The 26,056-nt window shown below is 40.9% G+C and overlaps 1 protein-coding gene across 2 annotated transcripts; it reads left to right on the top strand.

Annotated features, from left to right (window-relative positions):
• The first annotated feature begins 307 nt into the window (after positions 1-307).
• Positions 308-17,284, top strand: LOC109930383 (splicing factor, proline- and glutamine-rich-like). Of its 2 annotated transcripts, none has more exons than XM_048613269.1 (11): positions 308-1,457; positions 2,377-2,678; positions 2,991-3,086; positions 3,645-3,841; positions 4,258-4,342; positions 4,476-4,590; positions 5,989-6,025; positions 6,186-6,331; positions 15,329-15,379; positions 16,453-16,582; positions 17,189-17,284. In XM_048613269.1, exons 1-9 carry the CDS (start codon positions 843-845, stop codon positions 15,353-15,355), a joined length of 1,620 nt encoding a protein of 539 aa, XP_048469226.1. In that variant the 5' UTR covers positions 308-842; the 3' UTR covers positions 15,356-15,379; positions 16,453-16,582; positions 17,189-17,284. The 2 variants fall into 2 exon arrangements, with proteins under 2 accessions (XP_048469226.1, XP_048469225.1); XM_048613268.1 differs by having other exon boundaries at positions 8,732-15,379.
• The last annotated feature ends 8,772 nt before the right edge of the window (positions 17,285-26,056 follow it).

Genomic DNA, 26,056 nt, shown 5'->3' with positions numbered 1-26,056 from the left:
TAGGAATGGATGTGTGGCATCCAGAGGGAAGTTGCATTGGTGGCGTTCCCACTTAATTCAAGAGCTGCTTTCTCCTCATAGGCTGCTGTATGTAGGTGCATTATATGTATGTTAAAACATAGCTTATTTTTTTGGAATTGGTAGAACTATAAGTCAAGATTTACTTAAACAATTCTTCTGTGGAAAGGCCACCAGACCTGAAACGTTAACTTTGATTTCTTTTCGCAGATGCTGCCAGACCTGCTGAGGTTTTTCCAGTAATTTCTGTTTTTTGTTGTTTCTGGATGTACAACACCCGTAGTTCTTTCAGTTTTTATTTATTTAAACAATAATGCCAGAAAGGACAGAGGAAGGAAAATGAAAAGGCCTTCAAAACCGAACTGGATGCTACAATGAGACAGAATAAAGCAACAGTGAGGGGAAACGAATAATCTTGTATTTCAAGTAGAAAAGGCCAGGATCACCCATTTCTCAAAGAGACAAGTCTCTTATCAGGACTTCCCCTCCTCCAGAAGAGGCAATCCTTTGTCTGGAGAAGGACGTGACCTGATTGGTTACCTCCCGTCCATTAGCGGCGCAGTTTAGGTGATTGATACCTCCTAGAGCCAATCGGTGTTCCGGAGCGGTCATGTGATCCCCAGTGCCAGCCAATCTGGTTTGCGTAGAGGCGGGGCTAGCGGGCGATATATAAACAGGCAACGCCCGCCCTAGCCGCCACCCGGCGCCATTTTGTGCTGTTCTCCACGTTGACCTTTGCAGTCGGTTTATTCGGGATAAAAGAAAGATCGAAAAGGGTGGAAAAAAAACTGACCCGCCAGTAAATACTATTCCCAAGGAATAAAATGTCTCGGGATCGCTTCAGGAACCGCACAGGATTTCAGAGGCGGGGTGGCATGAGCCCTCCGTTCCGGGGAGGGGGTGGCGGTAGCAACCGCAATAACGCTCCCAACCGTCCAAACGGAGCGGGAAACCCGGCCGACGCCCTCAAGCAGCAACCGGCGGCCTCAGCCTCCAACCAGGTGCCGGCCTCGCAGCAGACGCCGCCTCAGAAATCACTGGCGCCGGGCTCCCAGAAATCTGGCGAGCCCGACAAGAAGAACGGTGAGGCGGCGGCCTCTCAGGGTGGCTCGGCGGGCCGCGGCGGCAGCGGCGAGGGGGGCAAGCAGCAGCAGCAACAGCAGGCGTCGCAGGGCGGCGGATCGGCGGGGGCAGGCGGCACGGACAGCCGGCAGCAACGCGAAGGCAAAGAGGCGGAGAGCGAGCAGGCGGTGCTGCGGGCACAGCTGTCGCTGCTCCGCAAGCCCGGCGAGAAGACCTACACGCAGCGCTGCCGCCTGTTCGTCGGCAACTTGCCGGCCGACATCACCGAGGACGACTTCAAGCGGCTTTTCGAGAAATATGGCGAACCCGGCGAGGTTTTCATCAACAAAGGCAAAGGGTTCGGCTTCATCCGCTTGGTGGGTGAGGGGGGCGGCTATTCCTAATGGCGGCTGCGGCGGGTAAACTCTCCCCTTCCCCCCCCCCCCCCCCCGCGCTCATAATCTTGCTGGTGCTGTGCGCGTCACCCATCGCGAGCGCGCGCGGGGCCCAGCCGCCCGCCCGGGGCGCGGACGCGCGCTCTAGAGACAGGAACGAGCCTTCAGTCTCCGTCTGCCATTTTGTTTCCTGTCTTCCTTCGCGTCCATTGTCGGTTTTTCTCTCTCTCTCTCTCTCCATTTTGTATTTTCAGTCAGCGAGCGCGACTGCTCTGCCTCGGGTCTTTTTCTTCATTCCCACGTCTCCGTTCTCTCTTTCACTGACCCTTTTGAAGGTCTGTTCTGTCGTTCCATCACCTTTTATCATTCTCTTGCCCACCCGCCCCTTGACTGAACACTGCAAGTTTATCCGGACAGCTGTTGGCCCGAAACACGTTGCCCCAACATATGAAAAAGATCGTAAAGAATTGCGGATGCTGACCGTCTGAAACAAAAACAAGTAGGTTTGGCAGTATTTGTGGAGAGAGATCATTAACGTTTCGGTCTGGTGAGTTTTCAGAACATGGGACCCGAAACATTTAATTATGATTTCTCTCCACAAATGCTGCCAGACCTCCTGAGATTTTTTTAGTAGTTTGTTTTTGTTGCCTAAACTCCTGGGTTCATTTAGGATTTTCCAATCCTACTCTTTGCACAACATTCAGCTGTGGCTGTATGACCAATGTTTTGTGGTTCTCGATGCTCTGCCTGCTGTTTCAGAATTGAGAGCTTGTCTAAAAATTAAGATATGTCATTGTGTGGCAAAGCTTTAAATGTAATGTACTGGATGTATTAAGTTCTGTTCATGAGAAACTTTGGGACTGAATGTTCAGTTTCCCTAACAATTTTCTTTCTATCAAAGGAAAGTCGAACTTTGGCTGAAATCGCCAAAGCTGAACTTGATGATACACCCATGAGGGGCAGACCTCTTCGTATCCGTTTTGCCACACACTCTGCAGCTCTGACTGTTCGCAATCTTTCTCCTTATGTCTCAAATGAACTGCTTGAGGAAGCATTCTCCCAATTTGGTCAGGTGGAGAGGGCCATTGTAATAGTAGATGACCGTGGGAGATCAACAGGCAAAGGCATAGTTGAATTTGCAACAAAGCCAGCTGCCAGAAAAGCCCTTGAGCGATGCAATGAAGGAGTATTCCTCCTAACTGCGTAAGTAGTAGACTTTTTTGTTGGCTTATGTCTGACACATTGTTCTGTGGAAAAATTTATTATCCTGAGGCAAATTTCCAAACCCTAACCTTTTAAGTTGTGGAATTTTAGAGCCATTGGTGTAAAATATCTAGATTAGTTACATATTTTCAAAACATTAGCAGTGTGATCTGAAGGAGAAATGTTGACTTATGCAATTTTTAGTTACTTAGATTTTTAAACTAAAATGCATGATTTTCTGCCAGTTGCTGATGAGTTTCTAACTGTTTTAAGTGCAATTTTGTCCATTTTTCGTTAAAACCTGACTTTTAGCTCTCCACGGCCTGTGATCGTGGAACCAATGGAACAATATGACGATGAGGATGGTCTGCCTGAGAAGCTTGCCCAGAGAAATCCAATGTATCAGAAGTGAGTAATTTTTGATTTTGAATGTGGGATTGATCTTTGTTATTGACTTTCAACATTTTGTTTAAATGTAAAGCAGGTTTGAAATAGGAGTTGATCGTTGTCCAGTTAGAATCGTAGAATACAATCTCCGCACTGGAAGCAGGGCATTTGGCCCATTGAGTCCACACCAACCCTCTGAAGAGCATCCTATCCAGACCTACTCCCATCCCCATGACTCCACATTTTGCATAACGTACACATCCCTGGACACTGGGCGATTTAGCATGGCCAAACCACCTAACTGGTGCGTCCTTGGACTGTGAGGAAACTGGAGCATCCGGAGGAAACCCACGCAGACATGGAGAAAACCATGCAAACTCCATGGTTGCCCAAAGGTGGAATTGAACCTGAGTCACTGGTGCTGTGAGGCAGCAGTGCTAACCACTGTGACCCACCTTATTTGCCTGAATCTCCGATTTACATTTTGCAATGAACTTCATTTGTTGCAAATAAAATAAGTCCTAGATCATTTGTATCTATGTAAAAGGTGTGCCAAATATGAACCTTCTCCCTTTTTAGGGAGCGGGAGCAACCTCCTCGTTTTGCCCAGCACGGAACATTTGAGTTTGAGTATTCCCAACGATGGAAGTCTCTTGATGAAATGGAAAAACAACAAAGAGAGCAAGTGGAGAAGAATATGAGAGAGGCCAGAGATAAGCTGGAAAATGAAATGGAAGATGCATACCATGAGCATCAAGCAATGTTGCTGAGGCAGGGTAAGCTTGAAATAAATAATTAAACTTAATAGTTCTTAAATAATGCTACAGGTGAGACTTGGCACATGTTGTTGAGGAACCTCAAAAGATTGAGTATGGCATTGGTTTGCAATTCTTGGCAGTCCTGTCCCCTTTGATCCTGCATATTGTTTCTGGTCAGGGGAAGGAGAAAGCAGCTGGTGAGTAACTTATGATCACCACTTTACAAGGCGATCTTGAGATGCAGTGGTAGTGTACATAGCTCTGGGTCCAAGTCCCACTCATTCCTGTAATGTGTTTAAACACAATCTCAAGACATTCGTTAAAAATGTCAACAATGAGGACATGTATACCATGAATTATTCAGTACTGCACCTGCATGGAAAATGTTATCTTATTGGATGCATGGTTCAGGAAGCTTCTAAATTTTTACACAGATCTCATGCGACGTCAAGAAGAGCTTCGCCGCATGGAAGAGCTTCACAGTCAAGAGGTTCAGAAGCGTAAACAGTTGGAATTGAGGTAAGAAGGCTGTTTGAATGCCTGAGATTTCCTGTGGAGTTAAATTGCAAAAATTATCATTTTGTCTTTTAATGTAGCTTGAATTATTTGAGCTGAAATTAAATTAACACCTGGATTGAACTAAATTTACCAGGCAAGAGGAAGAGCGCCGTAGAAGAGAGGAGGAAATGTTGATGCGACAGCGGGAGAAAGAGGAGATGATGAGACGCCAGAGGGAGGAGAACTTCCGAATGGGGTACATGGATCCGGTGAGTTTGATCAATAAAGTACAGATGTGCTTGGATTGTTAAAACAGAGTCAAAATAATGAGCAGGAGAATTCTTCTAGTTCCATACATAAGAGTAGAATGCAAGCATACAGGCCATGATGCTTGGAGGGTGAGTTGTAGGTTAGTGTGTTCCTTTCCCTATCTTGGCCTTGTCTTTGCATGACCTGATTCTGTGGTGCCTTTCTTGAATGGGTTTTCAGTTTTTGGTCAGTTAGTGTCTCCTCCGTTTTGTTAGCAGCTACTTTTGGCCTTTTTGGGAATGCTTTGTTCGCAAAGAATTTCAATGTCCTTTCTGCAAGTTTCCTATAACAACATTGTGAGTTGCTTTGAGTCTGGGTGCTAGTGATTGAAGAGTCCCATCCAGCAGAATTTGGTTTTAAGTGTTTTGGGTAGGCTGGTTTGGGAACTTACCAGGTGTTGTTTCTTAGCACCAGATTTGAAAAAATCTCATGATGGCACTAATGAATACTACTGCAGTGCTATCAATCCTGCTCTCCAGTAGGCACTGCTTTAGTCTCAGATTTGGATTTGGATCCTTGTGCCAGTGATTGACCAAAAGATTGAACTGACAGATTCAGTGTTATGGTCAAAATTGCCATTGGTTTCTGTCTTTGAGACTGTAAATTACCTTGGTCCTTTCTACAGTCTTGCTGTTGATAATTGAGCTGTGTTGTGCCCTGCTCTTTCAGAGGTGCCTGGTTTTGGCCATAAAAGTAACAACCAGGAATAGAAGTTACTGGATCTCTCAAACTCCAAAGTCTTCATCCTGAAATTTCTTCAAGCTAAGGTTGCAGATTACGCTTAGATCTTTTGCTGCAAGCCCTGTGGAATACTATTTTGAATGGATTTTAGGTCAGCCACCATTTGAATTGTCTTTGAGATGGAAATCATGTCCTTAATGAAAATTTAATTTTCAGTTATGTTTCTGAAATTGCTGATCCTTTCAATGGTGCTGAGAAAATTTGAATATATTGAAGCCTCAACAACTGCCTGGGCAGTATCATATTTAGGTATATTTTATATTTCACTTTTTTTGCTTGCATTTTGTATCTCTGACACATCAAATGTGAATGGTTAGCCTAGTTGGCCACTCAGTACTGAACAATCCTTGATTTCACTGATTTCCAAAGCAAGTCCTTCTGTAATCCTGACAGTTTGCAAGAAATGTGTGCGCATTGCAACGGAACAGCTTCACATGGTATTATGCTCCAAATTTGATCAGTTTAAGAAACCATTCAAATTTACTTTGGCTTGTGTATTTGGTGACTAGAATTACAATTGAACAAGTCTTGGTCAGCTCTTCATTGTCTGAATTATAATTCAAACTGAAAAATTAAATGGTTGCCTTGGTATTCATTACTGAAATTTCTCTCTTCAGAGAGAACGTGACATGCGCATGGCTGGAGGAATGGCAGGTAAGATGCAATCTGAATTATACATCAGTAATTTGAATGTACCATAATTCCTTTTCACTATTCCAGTACCTGGCTTTTGATTGTAAACAGAGTAACCATTTCTAGTGCCTGTTCCATCACTGCTCATGGAAAAACTTGAACGCATGCTTTTACATTTCAGAACAATATGCTGCTACAAACCAAAGCTTCCCACCAATGGCAGCAATGGGCTATGAAGGTCACAGTGCAATGAATAGCCCTGGAGGACCAAGTGCAATGACTGGACAGATGATGGGCAACAGTGGAAACACCAGCGACATAGCAGGGGTAAAGTGTACTGTGGTTAGGAGTGAATGCTTGGATGTATGGTTGGATTGTAAAGTGAAATGAATGTGTGTGTATGGTATGAAGGAAAGGCTTGTTGGGATCTTGGAACAACTAAATGTACAAGGATACACAGAACTGGAGGGGTGGGAATGCTTGTTTTAGCAAATGCTTAATTACTCATTGAAGTAAAGTACCAAAATAACAGACTGTAGAGGCAGCTTGAATAAGCTACCATAAGCAATGCTGTTTCAGCATGGATTTTGTGGGAGGATTCAGTTTCAGGAATGTGCACTTAGTTGTGATATGTTAATCTGATCATCAACGCAGACAGACTAATCAGATGCTTTATGTCATGCCATCTGATCACTGTGGTCTAATTGTTATTTACAACTCCTGAAGTCTAACTGTGTCAACATTAGTTTCAATACTTATTACAAGTGAAATGATCAAGAACATGCATACACTGCAACAATTTGCAAAATTGCATGTTTTAAAACTTGAAATAACTACTTGCCTAACCTGGTTTGCCAATCAGTGTTTTGTTTACAGTCTTAGTGCAGACAATAGTTTGTGTGCTTAAGATGGGTATGTTGAGGCAGATCAGATACATAAGTGATTTATTCTAGGTTAATATAAACTTCCCAAACCGTTATTGGGTTACTGATGACTGGTCTGACTGGCATCTCGATCCAGATTGAAACTGATAACTTGAGTACTAAGGAAGAAAGGCTTGCATGAAAGAAGTTTGTTTTACCTTAGCACATTGACAAGTTACCAATTCCTGTTCTACGGGAAATTGCAATAAAATTCCAGTTTCCGGTCTGAAGGCTGGCATTTGCAGCTGCTAGTGTAAACTAAACCTAGAACAATGTGTTTGCACAATAAGTGGTGCTTTTATCAAAATAAATGAGGCAGTATTGTAATGACAGTAACTCTTCTGAATTGCAGATGATTTTTCATTTGAAGTGGGCAGCCACGTAGTTTTGCATATTGGAACACGAGAAAAAGCCAGTTATCCTATTGCATCTGCAATGGTTGAGCTGTTCACCTTGCTGTCTAATCTCATTTCCCTGCATCAAAAAACTGATTCTGACCGTCTGTTTGGTTTAGTACAGTGAAGTGATGCAGTCAGTTTGATTTGATAGTTTGTGACTATGTGGCACACTTTGGGTGGCATACGAGGGAGATGAGCACTGATTGCTTTAGATAATCCATGATTGATTAGGTTTTAAAGTTCTGATTGCAAATGGGATGATTAGTACTAATGCTGCCACATTAACACATTGTAACTTGTTAAAATCCTCTGGTCTTCTGAGTGTTTGTCAGCCTTAGTTTGGCTGTCTTGCCACAATGAAAACTGCTTTTGAGTGAAGTGAGGGAGGGATTATAAGAGTGCCCTCCCTTAGCACATCAATGTGCCATTGGTCATGGCAAACCCAGTTGCTCAACCTCAGTTTTGAGGTGTATTGTGCAAGTGGTAAAATTACGTTAGGCATTTTAAACTGAACATTGAGGGAATGTCCTATTACCTTTTTGCACTTAATGAGTAATGTTTTGTAGAGTATACATTTTTACCCAGTTAAACTTTAATAGTAATGCTGATCCAGTGTTGTCGTACTTGTGCTGTACTGTAACTATAAATTTTTTTGCCTGCTGGAATAAAAATAATCACCTGTAGTCAAGTTTTTCCTAATTAATCCAAACCAACATGCATTAAAGATTGACTCCCTAACACAGGGAGATGTACGCATTCTTCTGGGCCATCATGCTTTAACTAATGGAAGTTGTTTAAAGTTTAGCTTTGTACTGTCAAATCCTTATGCTCAGCAGCCACTGCATTACTTGAAAATTTGCAGAACATGTACTACAATACTGGATCATTGGTCAGCTTGCATTTAAAATGGGGAAAAGGTGGGTTGGGATAAGTTGGTTACTTGTGACTTTCATAAGGGCAGAGGCTATTTAACTTGAAGTGTTAAAGCTCTGCATCTCTGAAAAACTATGATGTGGAGATTGTTATGATAATGCAAATATATCTATCGACCCATATCAGACTTGTGCATATTTGAATGCATTCCTGTGTTGGTAATAGTGGTTTGCTTGCACTACAAGCAAATAGCCACTGTTCTTAAGTTATCACAAGTCGTCATGGGAGGATTATACCCACCTTGGATTCCTCCATGTACCGGTCAGTAAACTAATGAACAACTTGCCCTCTTTTTTTCTTTTTATGTGCCTGGTACCTGTGGATCGCCCCATTCCTGGTTGTAATCGACGAACATTGACTGCGGATGTCTTCCCTGACCTAATGTTACACATTTTACTCACTTTGTCGCGTGCAACTTAATGGACATTGAATGCTACCATGTATGATGAACTTTTTAAAATCTCTCCCAATAGCGTAATGACCGCTTTGGACAGGGAGCCCCAGGTCCAATGAATGCTCAGCCCCCCCGTCCTATGGGGCCTACTGGGCCTAGTTTTAGTAGAGGGAGAGAAGAATATGAAGCAGGCGGAAAGAAGCCTAGATTTTAGAATTCATAGTGCTGTAGTGCATTCCAGATTAGTCTTTCATTTAGACTTGAACTCTTCATTCTTGCGTTTTTTTAGTTGGTGGCAAAGTTGCATTTTATGCCTATATAGATTTGTGTATTGATAAAACTTTGTAAACTGTAACAAGTCACGCTGGCACATTATGAATGTTGAATTATGTCAAACAACAGTGATAGTGCACATAGGCATCTTTTCCCAGTACTTTTGACTGTGTACGCTGACGTGCCATTAAATCTCTAGAAAGTATGCTCCATGTATTTTTTTTTGTTCTGAATTGTTTTAGAAGCATGTTAAATTGTGTAGGCTAAAAGCCTGTTTTGAAATGGTGGCATTCTGTATTTTGGTGCGTCTTTTTAAATTAAAACCCATTCATAGTGTTCATGATTTTGAAATGATTTTTTAACTGAGCAAAGTCACAGCATAGTTGTCAACTTCTCTGGTTGCTAAGTGAGACCAAGTGTTGCATTTACTAATGTTTGCAAACTCTTGCGTATCACTTATTGGAGTTGTTTATTAAAATAAGGTAAGATTCCAATGGAAACTAAGTGCACTGAAAACAAAACCTTTAGTCATGGTTATTTATTATCTTGTATTTTAAGTTGTACCAATTTTAGGCCTGAGTTTGATCATTTTTTCAACTTCTTCTTTCTTTGGCTAGTTTTGTATTGTGTCTTAATGCCACACAGAGGGGGTGAATCTAGGTCTTGGAAAAGATCTTGTGAAACTTAAAACTGCAGTGCTGAAATTTCTGGACCCATTTATATTTAAATTGCCACCTAATTGGTTTGTGTTAACTGGAAGAATTGTTTTTCCTTTAAATTTTTGTGGCTTCAGTTTTGGAGATAGGCTGGATTGTTCTAACGTTTGTATTTTGTAAAAGATTTTCCTTTTCTTCCCAGAAGTGTTTTTGGCAGTCAAATCCAGTCTATGCTGGGGTGGGATGAAGTCTACTGACAATGTTACTGACGTTCTGGAGATTCTATCTTGGTTTGCATGTTCTGAAATAGATATTGGGACAAGGAAGGTTCTATTGTAGCTGGTACTACAAAACATGTTAACTGTGTTTTGACTGATTTATGCAAAGCACACCTGTATTTCAAATTTTTCTTCCTCTTCTGTTCACAACTTATTGCAACTTTCTCTTCAGAAGGTCTTTCGTGCTGAGAAGCTATGATTACCAGCAGTGCCCTGGGCATCAATGTCAAGTGACTCATGTGAACTTAGATTGTGGTGAAACTGTTTAATTTTGAAGCCAAGCTTGATTTCACCTGCACAATTTTTGCATAATTAAGGGTTCTTAGATGATCAGGAGCTTTGGCTGACAATTTTCCCTTGTCAATCCATAGATGTAAACTCCATTGCAGTGCTGTTCTATTGACTGTGTTGGTTGGCACAGCCTAAGGTTTATCCTTGGTTCACTTGGTCCATAGTCCAAGGATATACAACAGTTTTTGCCTTTAGATTTGTGATGGGCAATCAGACACTTGTTACCACCTTCCTTTGTATTTGGAAAAGGACAAAGTTGTTCATTTTCAGGTTTTGTGAATGAAGTCAGTTTAATAGCTTACTTGCTTGGATTTGTCCTAACGGCAGTGGCACATCTGATTAGAGCTCAAACATCAGTCAGGCCTCACAGGTGATGTGCATAATTCTCAGTGTATTGTATAGACTTCTCTAAAATGAATGCTTATCTTGATTTTGATCTAATTGCTACAGTATCTTTCCAGAATACATGGAATACCAAAATAGCATGTTTTACTTCTTCATTATTTGATCCATTTTAAATCACTGAAATTTGATCTTGGTCGGCCACGTGGCAGAATTTGAAACATCACCGTTGGCCTAAGTTCAAGCCTATTAAAACCATGTTTTGCAACAAATCTACACTCAGTGTATTGAATTCCTATGTGGCTTATTTAAAAACTGCATTACTTATCTGGCTTGAAGTGCCTGAGACGTTGAGTATAGCAGCCAAAAACCAGTCAAGTTAGACACTATCGCATCCAAATGACTAAGCGTTGAGTGCTAGGTCTGTAAACCAATACGCTGAGTCTCGTCAGATTAACAGCAAGAAACCTGGAATGGCAATATCCCAGTTACAAATAGCAACTCTGCAAACTGAGCAATCCTGATGAAAGTGGTGGTCTTTTTTGGTTGGGCTAGACAATATGTAAGGTGTGTAAAAGCTATATACTAAGAGTACAATACTAAGATAAATCTTATACCACTGTTCAGTGCATGATTCTATTGCATCAACCCATCACTAATTATGGAATCTTAGCTGGAGTTGGGAGTTCTTTTAAGTAACATGGCTGTAATAAGGTCTTTCAGTTTCGGGCAGTAGTGCTGAAAAACTGGGACAGGATCTTGCATGTGATAGGACATCTAAACAGTTTTAACTTTTGAATGAACTTCATATGTCATGAAACATGATCACTTAAAAGACTTGCAGTTAATGGTCCACAGTGCTTTTGTTTAAACCTTCTGACCCAACTTGGGCTCCTCAACCAATAACTTATGGAAGTTTAACCTTGAGCTTTGGAAAATTTGGCCATTCTGCGTTTGTGAATGGGAATTCTGATTGGAAAGTCACAATTGGAAACCAGTAGCAAGATGAGCTGCAGATGTACTCAGTAGGAATGAATTTGCATCAGGATACCCGGACTACCAGAACGTGACTTCTGTACCCTCTGCCTAGAGAAGCTGAACAGCTTCAATGGGTAACTGGAACCAAGCAGTAGCATGCAGTGTCAAAATTGCTGCTTTAGGATTGTGATAATGGTAAGTGTTAAAACTTATTTGTGTGTGGGGATGGGGGTTTGGACGTAGCAACAAATCGTGCCTTTAGATGCTGCTCTCCACTTTAATTTCAATCTTGAGAATTAATATACTGAGCAATTATTGTAATCCAAGATCAGAAGTTCTAAATTCTGGGATGGTGGGTTTTAAGTTTCTTTGAGTGCAGTTTGTCTTTGATTGGAGCAAGGCTTAATTTTAATCTGATATTCCATAAACCCTTTTTGCCTAAATATTTCTTTAGTACAGAATCTGGTATTGGTCCATCAAATTTGACTTCTGGCAAAATAAGTGTGCAACTATAAAATTACTCAATGTGAGCTGGTGGGGGTTTGAACGAGCAGCTGCTCTGATTTCCTGTTGGATATCCTTTGCAAACTTGCAATAATTTTCATTGCCGTTCCTTGGCAGAGTTGCTGTATTTGAACATGGATTCCATCATAAACAAAGTTGGTTTGGCTTATTCAGCTGTGGGTGAAAGCCTAAGGGTTCACCTCAAATTTGAAAAACTAGCTTTGTGATGTACTTGCAGCTAGAGACCTGAATTTCTACTAAATTAGTCCTTTGTTTTGGGTGTTTTAACAATTTAGGCTGTGCAAGCAGTACTTGAGCTATTTTTTTGAAATGCCCTTTCTACATAATATTGAATTTCAACTTAAATCAAAATACTGCATGAGATGCCTGCAGTATAATTTCATGAACATCACCTGTCAACTTAAGTGCCCCGCTTTTTAAAAAAACATATATATTTCACATCTTTGAATTTGATTTATGGTTTTGGCTAATCTGAATACAAAGATTTAGCTGTTGCTGTTTAGGCATTTAGGTGCTGAATTTGCAATGCCCACTAAGTTTTTGGGCACAACTTGAAATAACTTGTCTTCCCCAGTATTCTTCAGTGGCAGTTATAACAGTTTCAGATTCTCAGGTTACATGGCAACGCATCTGAGTTACAAGCCAGCAAGCGGCTGCTGGCAGCCAATTGTGCTGCATCCTTGCAAGTAATGCCGCTCTACAGTGAATAAATACAGTCAGCTTGTCTGCAATACATTGCATTGAGGATCTGTAGTACTGCAAATGGGATTGGGCAGTAAGACCTGGAGAATAGTATTCCTGCTTGTTCTGCGTTACACAATAAAGACTGCATACAGGTATGTACAAATAACTTGTTAACAAATGTCTTTCGTAATTTCTTAAAGATGAGTATAATGGTTCGGGCATCACCTTTCTGACTGTGGAAATACAGTGTACCACTTACGGTTGGGCTGTTACCAGTGAATACTGATTTGGTATCAGAGTATAATGGCCCAAATGATGTACAGCTAGTATGCACTTTTTGAATACTGCATTCACAACATTGACATTTCACTGGCACCTTGAATTATCAACAGTGGGTAGTTGCGCTTTCTGCCTTGTACCTTTTTTTGAGCTGAACAAAGCTGTGACTTAGACCGTGAACAGGAAGGTTGTGGTTTAGTATTTAAACTTGTCTTTTTATTTACTGTGCACTTTCAAGCTTTGCCAGAACATCTACAAAGCAGCAATGTGATCTACTTGTATGTAACGAATAAACGTACTACAGGCCATTTAGCACCATAGATAATACTTGCAAAACTAAAATGCATTGACTATTTATTTGGGCAGTTGCCTGCATTGTATAAATGAGATGGTAACTTGGTATGCCTACTTGGGTTTGGGGAACTGTGCTGGGGATTAGAAAAACTTTCACTTCCTTTTGAATCTCCATCAGGCACCTACCCATCAAATGCATAACTATTATATAGTGACTTATTGTATTTGGTGTTACACTTGTATTTTTGGCTTAGCTTGGAGACTGGACAAATTACTTAGTTTTAGTTTTACCAAGCCAGCTTGCATTGACTGTAACTGCCAGCAACCTTAGCCATTGAGTTATCTGACCTGAAATCCCCGAAACCAGACCTATGTGTACCTATGTGTAAGATGTTTACCACAGAGCAGTATGGCAGATTTAAACATGTAGTGAAGATTGAAATACTGTAAATGTGATGAATTTTCACTGCTTAGGTTTCAAGTGTATCTAGGATTCTGATCAGAACAAATACAATGGAATCCTTTGATATTTCAGTAGAAACCAAGTCGTTAGGCTCTGTGCTGTCCATTTGCCTATTCAGGCATTTCGTGAATAATTAAGGTTCACTTTGTATATGTGCAATTAAATTAGGCCATAGCCTAATTGTATTGCTTTGGGCTTCATTCACTAAATTAGTTTGTTTTTGATTTTTAATCAAAGGAGGCTTGATAATCTATTCGGAGCACAAAGTTGACCTGTATTGTATTACCATCGCAATGGTTCACCATCAGTATCAAGTGTAAAGTGTGGTGAAGGCAATTGTCATATAAATTTGAGGTCCGAGTTGAAGTCCCGCAAGCTCCAGAGGTGTCATAATGTGGCTGAACGAGCTGATTTAAAATTTTGTGCCAGTTATCCCTGAAATTGCCTAGAGATGGCTAATAAAATCAAGAATATTGGTCTTGCTATTGATTGCTTAGTTGTTCAGTTGCTTTGGATGAAATGAAATGCTGTGAAGTTTGTTTAGTCCTGGGGTGGTACAGATGAAAAACATGGTCTGGGACTAATCTGTTTTCCAGTCCTGTGCCACTAGAATTCTTTGTCTTACTGCAATGCTAGGATTTTGGCACCATTCCTTTAAAATCTGTGTAAATTGCAGCTTGTTCCACAGGTCTAACTGCAAGATTGGTCTTGCTCCAGGTCTTGAACCTGTAATATTTGCTATTTGTATTCCATTTATGGGAAATGTAACTTGTCTGTTAGGTCAAATTTTAGCAAATCTATAGACCAAGCAATTAAATGCTTTTTCTTGTGTAAATGTCATCAGTGGCTTGTCCCTCGAGTGGAAGTGATGTTTCATCTTATTGCACTGGACTTGCAAGTGGGATTAAAACTTAGTAGCAAAGTGTCTACACTGTATTCCATCTAAATTCTTGAGTGTGCCTGAGCTTTCCCAGTGCAATTGGCTTCAATTTTTGACTAGAATGTCTGCTCAGAAAAGTGATGCCAGAACATAATAGGGATATATGGTACATGTTCTTTCAGTGTTGCAAAATAGGCTAGAATATTGTGTTCCAAGATGTGGGTGTAGTTTCCCGTCTAGGCAACCATGCCTGATTAGGCATTTTTGTGCCAACTTGGTCAGCTCTTAATTGGCCTGTCCAAAGCTTTAGCATTAACAGCAAGTTTAATCCTCTTATGCTGAGAATTTTTCACTAGTGTACTAGCTTAGGAAAAGTTGGGCCTAAAGCACAAATGCATATTTTGCATCTATTCTGTAGGGTTGTCAGACTAGTCAGTAAAAATGTACTGTACTTTTCTGGCTAACCACTGAAATGTTTTCAGTTTGGATGAATTGTATGTACCCTTAACTTTGACTTCAGCTCTTCTATTCTGGCCCCATAAAATATTAATAGTTACAGCACCACGCAGGCTGTTAGGGGTTCAGTCAGCCTTTCTATTCCAGGTCTACATCTGGGATAGATTTGCATGGCTATTCTGAAGTAATCTGACCTTTTGGGTTATTTTAGAACTGAGTTCAGAATTGCTGTGCATGGGAGTGATAAGTATTTATTAACTTGTGGTATTTCCTTTAGGCATGGAAAGGGCTTGATGCATGTTGAAACTCTGATGCAGTAGAGATGCAAGTAAGTAGCTATTTGATCAGTTCATGCTGCAGTGTCCATCTGAAACATGATAAATCATGTTGCTTGACTTAAGTAGTGCTTTGGAGACCATCTTGTCATGAGATTGTTGGCTTGCTTGCCAAGCTGGCTGGTTATCATGCAGACGTTTCATCACCAGTCTAGGTAACGTCATCAGTGCGGCCTCCGATGAAGCAATGTTATTCTACTCCGCTTGGTATGTATATGATCCAGTCTGTTAAGTTCGGTTGTCTGATTTCTGGTTTTGTTCTGCATGTGTTTGACTATCTTAGTTCAAACCAGCCATGGACATGCACAGGAATTCCTAGAGGCCTGGTTTTCAACCTGCAATGCAATCAACAAATATGTGGAATTGGACTGCATACAAGTGTGCAGAACATAACCAGAAATGACACAACCCAACTTAATAGACCACATCGTATAAATACCAAGCGGACTAGAACAACATCGCTTCATCGGAGGCAGCACTGATGTTAGCTAGCATGGTTACAAAACATGTACGACCGACAGCCAGCCAGCTCAGTGAGCAAGCCAGCAACCTCCTCCACACCCTGAGCTACAAATCTTCGAGAATCTTAAACAGTAAATTTCCAAGCACCTGTTGTAGAATTGCAGATCCCCAAATGTTTTTGAAAATGACTTGTGGCCTTAACACTAGTGATTCCACTAGCACTGCCACCACTCCTAAAGGGGTGTGTGCAGCAAAGTATCAGACAGGCTGACATAAAGGTTTCAGGCCTTCCATTACATAGAATGTTTAGATTTCCTTCAGAGGTGAGATTCAGAAAAACACTCAATTTTGTGGTGTTCCTCATGTTTCCCCTTGCATCTGATCATCTTCAAATTAAGATTGTTGGACTTTTGCCATGAGCAAGGTTTCTCATGGCATTATTACTATTCCCTGTCAGCTGAGTTGATTGTTAATCTAAGTATCAAACTATAATTGATTTCCTAGCTTTGTGAATAAACAATATGGAGCCTGTTCAGCTAGGAAATATGGTTTGAATAAGGGTATGCTGCCTACAATGACTTTTATTTTTTCCCCTCACTTGCAGCTCCTGTGAAATGTGATAAAACCAGAATGTTTTTCACATCTGGTCAGTCACCAGAAATGAAAGAGTGAGGGTGCATAGAGTTGTGCAAAAGTTGAAGGACATGGAAGGATTCTGGGATATTTCTGCAAAGGTAGGTGTTCTGATTTATTCCTAGAGGCGCTTTTAGTTTGTTTTCCTCCAATCTTGCATTTGTCACTGTACTGTGTGTGCATCATGCGGGTTTGAATATAACCAATATTTAGATGCGCTAGGCAGCTAAACTAAATTGGGGTCTTTTGTCTTGGGTGGAGTTGAGTCACAACTTGAGCTGCTGACTTCATACAGTATGAATGTTATGACAAGTTCTGCTTGCTTTGGTTTGCTCACCTTTTTAAGGTGTCCTAATATTATCTCCATATCAGCAATAAACTAGTTTCTGAAATAGTCCAGGTATATGCTTTGCAACTAAACATTCAGCAGCATACTTGAGTCACAATAAGACTTTGAAAACCTCCAGTCGGAGGGCTAAATGCCTTTAGTGTTCATCTGCCATGTTCGTTGCTGAGGTTGAACCAGGTCATTCTAACATCTGCTAGATCATTTGACTTTTTAAAGCGAGAGAGATTTATTTTTCAATTAATTCACTTTTTGACCATCTGCATTGCAAAGTTGAATCTACTGTGGCAGGCAAATGTCTGTGGTGGACTGTTTAAAATGAATAAATCCTCAGACCTGACATTTTTCATTCTCTTACTAGGATCGTGTTTGGAGGAGGAGAACCTGGAATATTCATCTTGGGTGCAGCATTGATGTATTTGATGCATTCTTTAAAATAAAATTTGTTTTGACTCAACTTTGCTCTTATTTGCACTTATTGAGATAATAAGCAATTGCCTCAATCTTTCTTAGGTCACCCAGGATACTTAGGGTTTTGGCATTAGGCATCTGGAAGATTATTCCAGCAAAGCATGAATATTAATATGTACTATCACATCCCAACAAGGTAGCAACATAAAACAGGAGTTGGTCATTCAGCCCCTTGAGCCTGTTCCACCATTTTGAGATCGTGGCTGATCTGTAGCCTAATTTGACCTACCAGCCATGTCCTTTAATATCTTTGAACAAAAAGTTAATTTTTCAAAATGATCTCATATCAACCACCATCTTTAGAAGTTACAAGCCTCGACCACCCCTGTCTATAAGTGCTTCCTCTTTCCTGAATGGTCTAGCTCTAATTCTCAGACTGTGCCCCTGGTTTGAGAAACTGCAGCCAATGGAAATATGTTTTACACTTTTCCTGTTAATATCTTGACGACTATGATCCTTTTCAGTTAAATCAGTTTAAATTGTATAATCACACCTCCAATTTAACCCCTGAAGACTTGGTGTCATTTATTCTTATAAGCCTGCATTGTATGCCATCTAAGACAATATTTCTTCCTAAAGTGTGCTGCACAGATACGCTGAGTACCAAGTGGGGTCTAACAAGGGCTTTGTATAGCTGCAGTATAACTTGTGCATCCTGTACTCACCTCCACTGTGGACTCTCATCAGTTGCAGAACCAGCTACAGTACTCCATGACAGATATGATTTTCAATTTTAATACTGCAGATTGCACTTAGTGTGTTAAAGTTTCCTCAGCAAACAGTACTTGAGCAAGGTCAAAGCCTCAGCATCCGTAAAGTCTAAAATCTTGGTCCCTGTTTCAGTTGAACTCGTCTCATCCTGACAATAGACTAAAATTTGATATAGGTAATTTAAGGGATATGACTGCTTCCTTTAGTGTCCAGATACCCCTCCCTGATGGGTCAAAGTATCCACTCCAGCTCAACTGAATTCCTCAGGCAGCCAACACTTAATGCAAGTGATCACCATGCACAGCTCCCACATAATGTACCTGCAATATATCACCTATCAACTGCTTTGAAAGTTTGTTAGGAAATTCATTTTCAAAATAACGTGACCACTCTTTTTCTCAAATAGATTGAACGCTGATGGTGCAGTTTTCTTTATTTCCCACCCCTGTTTTCTTCACACAGGTTTGCTCTTTATCAAACTGCTGCCCTCTTACACTCATTGATTTACAAAGGCCATAATGTATTGGAGCAAGCTTGGGCCATTTAATCCATTGAGTTTGCTGTATCATTCATTGAGATCTTTTAATCCTAAACTCTCCTTTCCCTGTAAACATTGATTTCTTTGCTCATTAAAAGTGTCTCAGACTGAAATTCTTAACCAGTGTTGACAGTCCTCTCCAGTAAGGGATTCCACAGATACATTACTCAAGAAAAATTCTTCTTATCTCCACTTTACATGGACAACCCATTTGAGATTGTGCCGTCTGGTTTTAGATTCTCCCAAAAGTGGATATGATTTATGCACCTACCTTCAAAAGGTCCCCAAGTATCCTTTGTTTCAATAAGGTCTGTTAAACTTGTAAACAGCAATAAGTACAAGCTCAACCCCTCAATTTCATATCCAGGATCAATCTAGTGAACCTACTAAGTGGGGGCAAGTTAGGCAGTCCCCTCTATCTCTTGCTCTTGTCCGTATGTGTAGTGAAGTTTCCCTAGCATTCTGCAGGTGGAAAATCCATAGGCTCTTTAGTGTTTTCCCAGACAGCACTAAATTTACATCAGTTGTGTTTAGAACCACTGCTTCAGTATCAGTTGTAAATGTCCATGTGCTGCAGGACCTGGACAATTGCCATGCTAAGCTGTTAAGTGACAGGTTTTATTCAGATCTTACAATGTCAAGCAATAGTCATCTTCCTTGGATAATTCATGGAATTGCCATTGCTAAGTCCCCATTATTAACATTCAGGGGCTTATGATTGATCAGAAACTGAAGAACTGTTGTCTATGTACTGTTACTGCAAGAGTGGGTCAGTTGTCCCATCGTCTTCAAGGCACAAATCAGGAGTGTGATGGAGGACTCTTGCCTAGGTGGATGCAGCTTAACAACATTCAAGAAGCTTGATACCATCCAGGGTAAAGTTGTCTGCTTGTTCAGCCCACCATCCACTGTGTTCAGCGGCCATTTCCTTCATCAAAGCCCAATAGCGGCAGTGTGTACCGCCTAGAAGGCACACTGCATTATCTCCCCAGTGCTGCATCAGCACCTTCCAAACCCATGGCCTGTACTATCTTGAAGGACAAGTAGCAGGTGCATGGAAAGCACCACTTGTAAATTGCCCTGTCAAACGCACCATCCTCGCTTTGAGCTATATTGTTCCTTACTGTGACTCAAGTCAAAATCCTGGACTTTCCTTCCTAGCAATATAGTAGGTGTTCAAGAATCATAGAAGCCCTACAGTGCAGATAGAGGCCATTGAACAAATCAGCTTTGCACCAATTCTCCAAAGAGCATCCGAACCAGATCCATGCCTCCTCTATCTCCATAACCCTGCATTAACAATCACTAATCCACCTACCCTGCACATTGCTGGATACTATGGTGTGATTTCACATAGCCAATCCATCTAACCTGCACATCTTTTAACTGGCAGTTCACCATCACCCCTTTATAGGACAATTGCAGATGGTCAATAAATGCTGGTCTAGGCTACAATGCCCATGCACCATGAACAAATAAAAAAAGTCAGGGGAGGCCATTGACTCCTTTATAAATAATTTATCCTGCCTCGTGAATAATTGCCAATGTGGAAACATGATCATGTTGTAGTGGGGTTACAGCCATAAGCAGTGCAGATTGCCAGACAGGCTGAACTTCAAAACAGAACAGACGTTGTGTCCACGGGGACAGAATATTTTCTTGGAATTATGCCTGACTGATTTGGTCCATTTTCTTAATCATGCCTAATGTGTTACATTCAGCACAAGTGGAAGAGAGTGCTACTTCTGCCATTTCTTCATGTTCACATTATAATGGGAAACGTGGCATTTTAGTCTGGCTGATCCAGTGTTTTACAAAATATTATTGTAACCTCCTTTGTGTTTCCATCTTGAATGCAGTTAGTTCTCCCAGCACCTAGCAAGCTAGAGTCTTTCCACATGCAAAGAAGAGGCCTCATGCCAGTTTCAGGCTTGGGTGCTGAGTTCCATTCATTGTATAATGTTTTAATCAATCTGTTCAGACATGATCCATCTCTGAACAGCTGGGATGTGAATTGGTCTTTCCAGCCCAAAGCTGGGAAACTACGACTGCATCACAAGAATTTTTTAATGCCTTTATTAAAAAACAAAAGGCACAATTGCAGCTCATAAAGATTCTTTTCCTAACGGATTGAAGGATTAGCAAGCTTCTTGGAAACTGAAAATTAGGTGCTGCATGTTTTTTAAAGTCAATTTGAAATGAAGTAGAATTAGACCACATTGGAAGTAAGCAGATTGGACCATATCTGGAAGGAAAAATAGTTATTGTTTCAGGTGTACACTTTTTTTAAGGAAATTTTCAGTACGTAGAACAGCACAGTACAGGCCTTTCAGTCCATGATGTTGTGCTGACCTATTATCCTACTAAGATCAAATTACCCTGCATACCGTACAGTATACTATCAGCCATGTGCCTATCCAAGAGTCGCTTAAAAGTCTCTAAAGTATCTGACTATACTACCACTGCCAGCAGGGCATTCCACACGCCCACCACTCTGTGTAAAGAACCTACCTCTGACATCTCCCCATATCTACCAATGATCTTAAAATTATGCCTTCTCGTAATAGTCATTTCAGCCCTGGGAAAAAGTCTCTGGCTATCCACTCTATCTATGCCTCTCATTATCTTGTACACCTCTATCAAGTCACCTCTCATCCTTCTTTACTCCAATGAAAAAAGCCTTAGTTCCCTCAACCTTTCCTCATAAGACCTGCCCTCCAGTCCAGGCAGCATCCTGGTAAATCTCCTCTGCACCCTCTCTAAAGCTTCCACATCCTTCCTATAATGAGGCGACCAGAACTGAACACAATATTCCAAGTGTGGTCTAGCCAGGGTTTTATAGAGCTGCAGCATAACCTCACGGCTCTTAAACTCAATTCCGCCGCCAATGAAAGCCAACACACCGTATGCCTGCTTTACAACCCTATCAATTTGGGTAGCAACTTTGAGGGATCTATGGACGTGGACCTCAAGATCCCTCTGTTCCTCCACACTGCTAAGAATCCTACCATTAACCCTGTATTCTGCATTCAAATTTAACCTTCCAAAATGAATCACTTCATACTTTCCTGGGTTGAATTCCATCTGCCACTTCTTTGTCCAGCTCTACATCCTGTCAAACTTCTGCAGTTTTATATTTTCAGACATGCTTTTTATCTTCACAAGTTTGCAGCCTCTTCAATAATTTATTCTTCAACAAACCACCAATTTCTTATTTTAAGAACAGCCCAGCTACCCTTTCAATGAGATAAGCTGAAAATTCCATTTCTTGTGGGGAAATTCATGCCTGAATCACTGGGAATAGCTAATAATACTGGCTCATGTGTAATTTATGAGATCTTTATGCCTGTATTAATTTCCACACTGTTGAATACCAATTCATTATTTATATGATGAGTTTTGTTAAAAATTGAAAAGGCAATTCAAATATGTACCAATATCAGTGGCATATTGCCTAATTACACTGAAGTAGTTGCTATAAGCATCTTGTGCTCTGCTTGGTCATGCCTTTTACAGAATTGAAATGGAAGCATGATGTAAGTTCGTTTCACAATTGTCAGAATTTGCAGAAAAATTGAACAGAGGTCTATGCACATCTCAAATCTGGTATTGTACAGATGATTGATTCTGCTAAAAACAGTTATATTTAGGCTGCACCTTTCTATTTTTGCTATATTGACCTGCAAAATGAAGACTAAGCAGCTGTATGGAAAGACGATCATGGAACCATTGCCTGGTGACAACATTCAGCATACCTTGAGGATCATAGAGAAAGACTATTTTTGCTCTCCCTTTTATTTCATTCCACTGAAGCTACTGATTCTTGTTGTGATTTTACTCAAGTGACCCACCTTTATAGGTAACCTGCCTCATCTCATGTCCTGGTGTGCTCTTCAAAAAGAATTGCTGAATAGCAATCAGAAGTAGCAATCTAATTGTTGATTTTCTCCCATTAATCCAAGTGTATCAAAGCTGATTATAAAATCTCTAATAAATCCTGGATGCAGTCAGCAAGATTGAGCAATTTAACAGTTTTTTTTTGTAAGTAACTCTTGTACGACTATAGTTTGCACCAATTCTTAGCTGGTCTAAACAAGGAGTGGTGATCTACCTCTTTGATCTGTAGTAGCTGCTCATCCTGATGAAGTTCTCAGTGGTTTCAGATGGGGTGGAATCGAACTCGATAAAAGAATGATAATGTAAGTCTGTAAGATATTGCTTGGCTTGGAGAAAACTTTGAGATGTCGACAACAATTCACATGTGTCCGTTTTGATGGTAGAAAATAACAGGGGTTGGGGGTTGCTGCAGTGGATCTTGTATTCATCTTTTATGATTGGGTGGTCAATTTCCTGTTCTAATTTCTCCATCATTGAAGGCTGCACCTTCAGTTATCCGGGACCCAACTTTGGAATGCCCCCTCTTCACCTCTTTCACTAAGCTCTTGGCTGTCAAATCTAGTATCTCCCCTGTGGCTAGATGTTATGCTTTGAGTATGTGTGTGAAGTGCAATTCAGAGAAAGCCCACTAGGTTGTTTCCTTGGAGGAAAGTGTTATATGAGCAAAGTTTGAGCCTATACCCATTGGACTTTAGAAGAATGAGAGGTGATCTTATTGAAAGATACAGGATTCTGTGTGGTGGATGACAAGGTGGATACTGAACATGTTCCCATTATGGAGGAATCTATAACTAGACAGCAAAATTTTGTTTTATTCACTCATGGGATGTAGGTACTGCTGGTTGGCCCAGCATTTACTGTCTATCCCTAGATGCCCTTGAGAAGATGAGATGCTTTTTAAGAGATGAAGAGGAATGACTTCATTCAACTATCATTTTCTAAGATCATTTTCAAAGACTATTTTCTAAATCGGAAATCTGAAGCACAAAGGGATTTGGGAGTCCTAGTTGAGGATTTTCTTGAGGTTAACATGCAGTTTCAGTTGGCGGGTAGGAAGGGAAATACAATGCTAGTATTCATTTAAAGACAACTAGAATACATGAGCAGAGCTGGACTGCTGAGGCTGTATAAAGCTCTGGTTAGACTGCATTTGGAATATTGTGAGTAGTCGTGGGCCCCATATCTAAGGAAGGATGTGTTGGTGTTGGAGGAGGTCCAGAGGAAGTTTACAAGAATGATCCCAGGGATGAAAGGTTTATCATATGAGGAGTGGTTGAGAACTCTGGGTCTGTACTCGATGGAGTTTAGAAGGATGAGGGGGGAATCTGATTAAGAGGCCTGGATAAATTGGACATGGAGAGGATGTTTCCAATGGTAGGAGAGACTAGGTCCCAAGGGCACAGCCTCAGAGTGAATGGATGACACTTTAGAACTGAGATGAGGCAGATTTTCTTCATCCAGAAGGTGGTGAATCTGTGGAGCTCATTGCCACAGAGGGCTGTGGACACACTCTGTCACTGAGTATATTTAAGACAGAGATAGATGGGCTCTTGACTAGTGTGAGGATCAAGGGTTATGAAGAAAAGGCAGGAGAATGGGTTTGAGAAACATATCAGCTATAATCAAATGGCGGAGCAGACTGAATGGGCCAACTGGCCTAATTTTGCTGCTGTATGTTATGTTCTTATTTGTCCTTGGAATTATTTTCCACAGAAAGCAGTGGATGTTGAATCATTGACTATATTCAAAGTTGTGTTGGAGTTTTGATCTACAAAGGGGTCAAAGGTCATGGGGGTAGGCAGGAAAGTAGAACTGAGACTACAATGAAGTCACCCATGATCTTATTATATTACAGAACTGGCTTTATCGCTGAATGGCCTACTCTGTATATGTCTCATATGGGACATTTTCATGACATTTCTCTCAAGAAAAGTGTATAAATCTCATCTTAAAGCAATTCATGTTGTTCCAATGTTAAATTGCTGCAAAGTAGCTGCTGGAATCATGTACAAGCTCTTCCACTCCCCCTAACCAACAATTTAGCTGGCACAGGGCAAAAAATGCAATGCTCATGTAATTCAACTCCTTGTGTGTGAAAGTGATTTCTGCTGAAGTTAAAATGTCAACAACTTGCATCCGAGTGCACCTTTAACATGGTAAGACATCTTGAGGTACTGCAGGAGAACACCGTTGAACATAATTTGTCCCACAGCCACACGCAAAGATTAAGGGAAGTGGCCAAAAGCTTAGTTGAAGAGGCCATTTTTAAGAAGCACCTTAAAGGAGGAGAGGGGAGGAGACAGGCTAAGTGTTTTATGGAGGGAATTACAGAACTTAGGGCTTAAGCAGCTGCAGGCTTGGCTACCAATGGTGCAGTGAAAACAATCAGGGAAATGTAATGCGTTGGAGAAGGTTACAGAAATCAGAAGAATTGAAGCCCAGGGTGGATTTGAGAATGAGACGAGGATTTTAAGATTGAGGTATCACCAGGAGCTGATGTAGATCAGCAAAAATAGGGGTGAAGAGTGGATCAGAGTGGATCAGAAATCTGAAGGGTCTAGGCCCGAAACGTCAGCCTTCCTGCTCCTCTGATGCTGCTTGGCCTGCTGTGTTCATCCAGCTCTGCACCTTGTTAACTGAGGTTAGTGTGATGGGACCGATTAATGGAGTGAGTGAGAAACCTAAGTTAACTCTAAACAGGTTAAACCTGGAATACTTCCCCATTTGTGCTCCCAAGGTGAAAATGTCAACCAGACTATTTGCTTTCCCAACTGCAGCTTTTCAGTATGTTGGCCAAGAGTTCATTCTTTCTGTCTGTATTTAGACAATGGACAATTGGTCAATTATGTCAATAACAACTTGCATTTAACAAGTGTCTCTCAATGTAATAATGCCCCAAGGCATTTTAGATGGAGGGGAAGAAAATGGTATAAAGAACACATGATTAGCAAAATATTTGATGGTGGGGGGAGATTAAGAGTCAATCCTGACCTTTTGATAACGTTGTCTAACACATACTTGTGGTATGGAATAGGAATTGTTCTTCTCTCTAACACCATTACCACAACCCTTATCCTGCAGTTTAATCTTGCTGATGTTAGTCGTAGTTTTCAATTACTATGAAGGCCATGGTCAGTTAATTTTGGCATTTTGTCACTACCGAACCACTGAAAGATCAAGAAGTCTACTTTAACTTGCAATAATTTTATGTACTCCGTTGTTTTGAAATATCCTTAAGAGTCACTTGAGGTTTCATTCAGTAGAAGTACTACTTCTCAATTCACCTCACGAATCACCTGCACTCCTTGGAGTTGTATCGCCATGCTGATTTTTTTTGTCCTAGACTTCCAGTATTTGCATTCACTAAGTTGGAGCATTCCTTTAGCACACTCAGCCACATTCTGGCAGGTGGTGGCTTGTCTGAAATAGAGTTGCACAGCAACCCTCTGGTCACTCATATAAATGCCAGCAAATAAATTTAATGTGCATTGGGAGCATGGTTGACTGTGACAATCAGCAAAATTTAGGAAGATCTTGTCTTCATTAAAGGTGAGAACACACGATTTCAGGAGCGAATGGAAGACAGTCAGGAGGAGAAAACTGACAGATATT

Source organism: Rhincodon typus, chromosome 27 (genome assembly GCF_021869965.1).
Source record: "Rhincodon typus isolate 14 chromosome 27, sRhiTyp1.1, whole genome shotgun sequence".
Classification (NCBI taxonomy): domain Eukaryota; kingdom Metazoa; phylum Chordata; class Chondrichthyes; order Orectolobiformes; family Rhincodontidae; genus Rhincodon; species Rhincodon typus.
The sequence above is the reverse complement of the archived record's forward strand: the minus strand, read 5'-3'. Positions and strand labels throughout refer to the sequence as shown.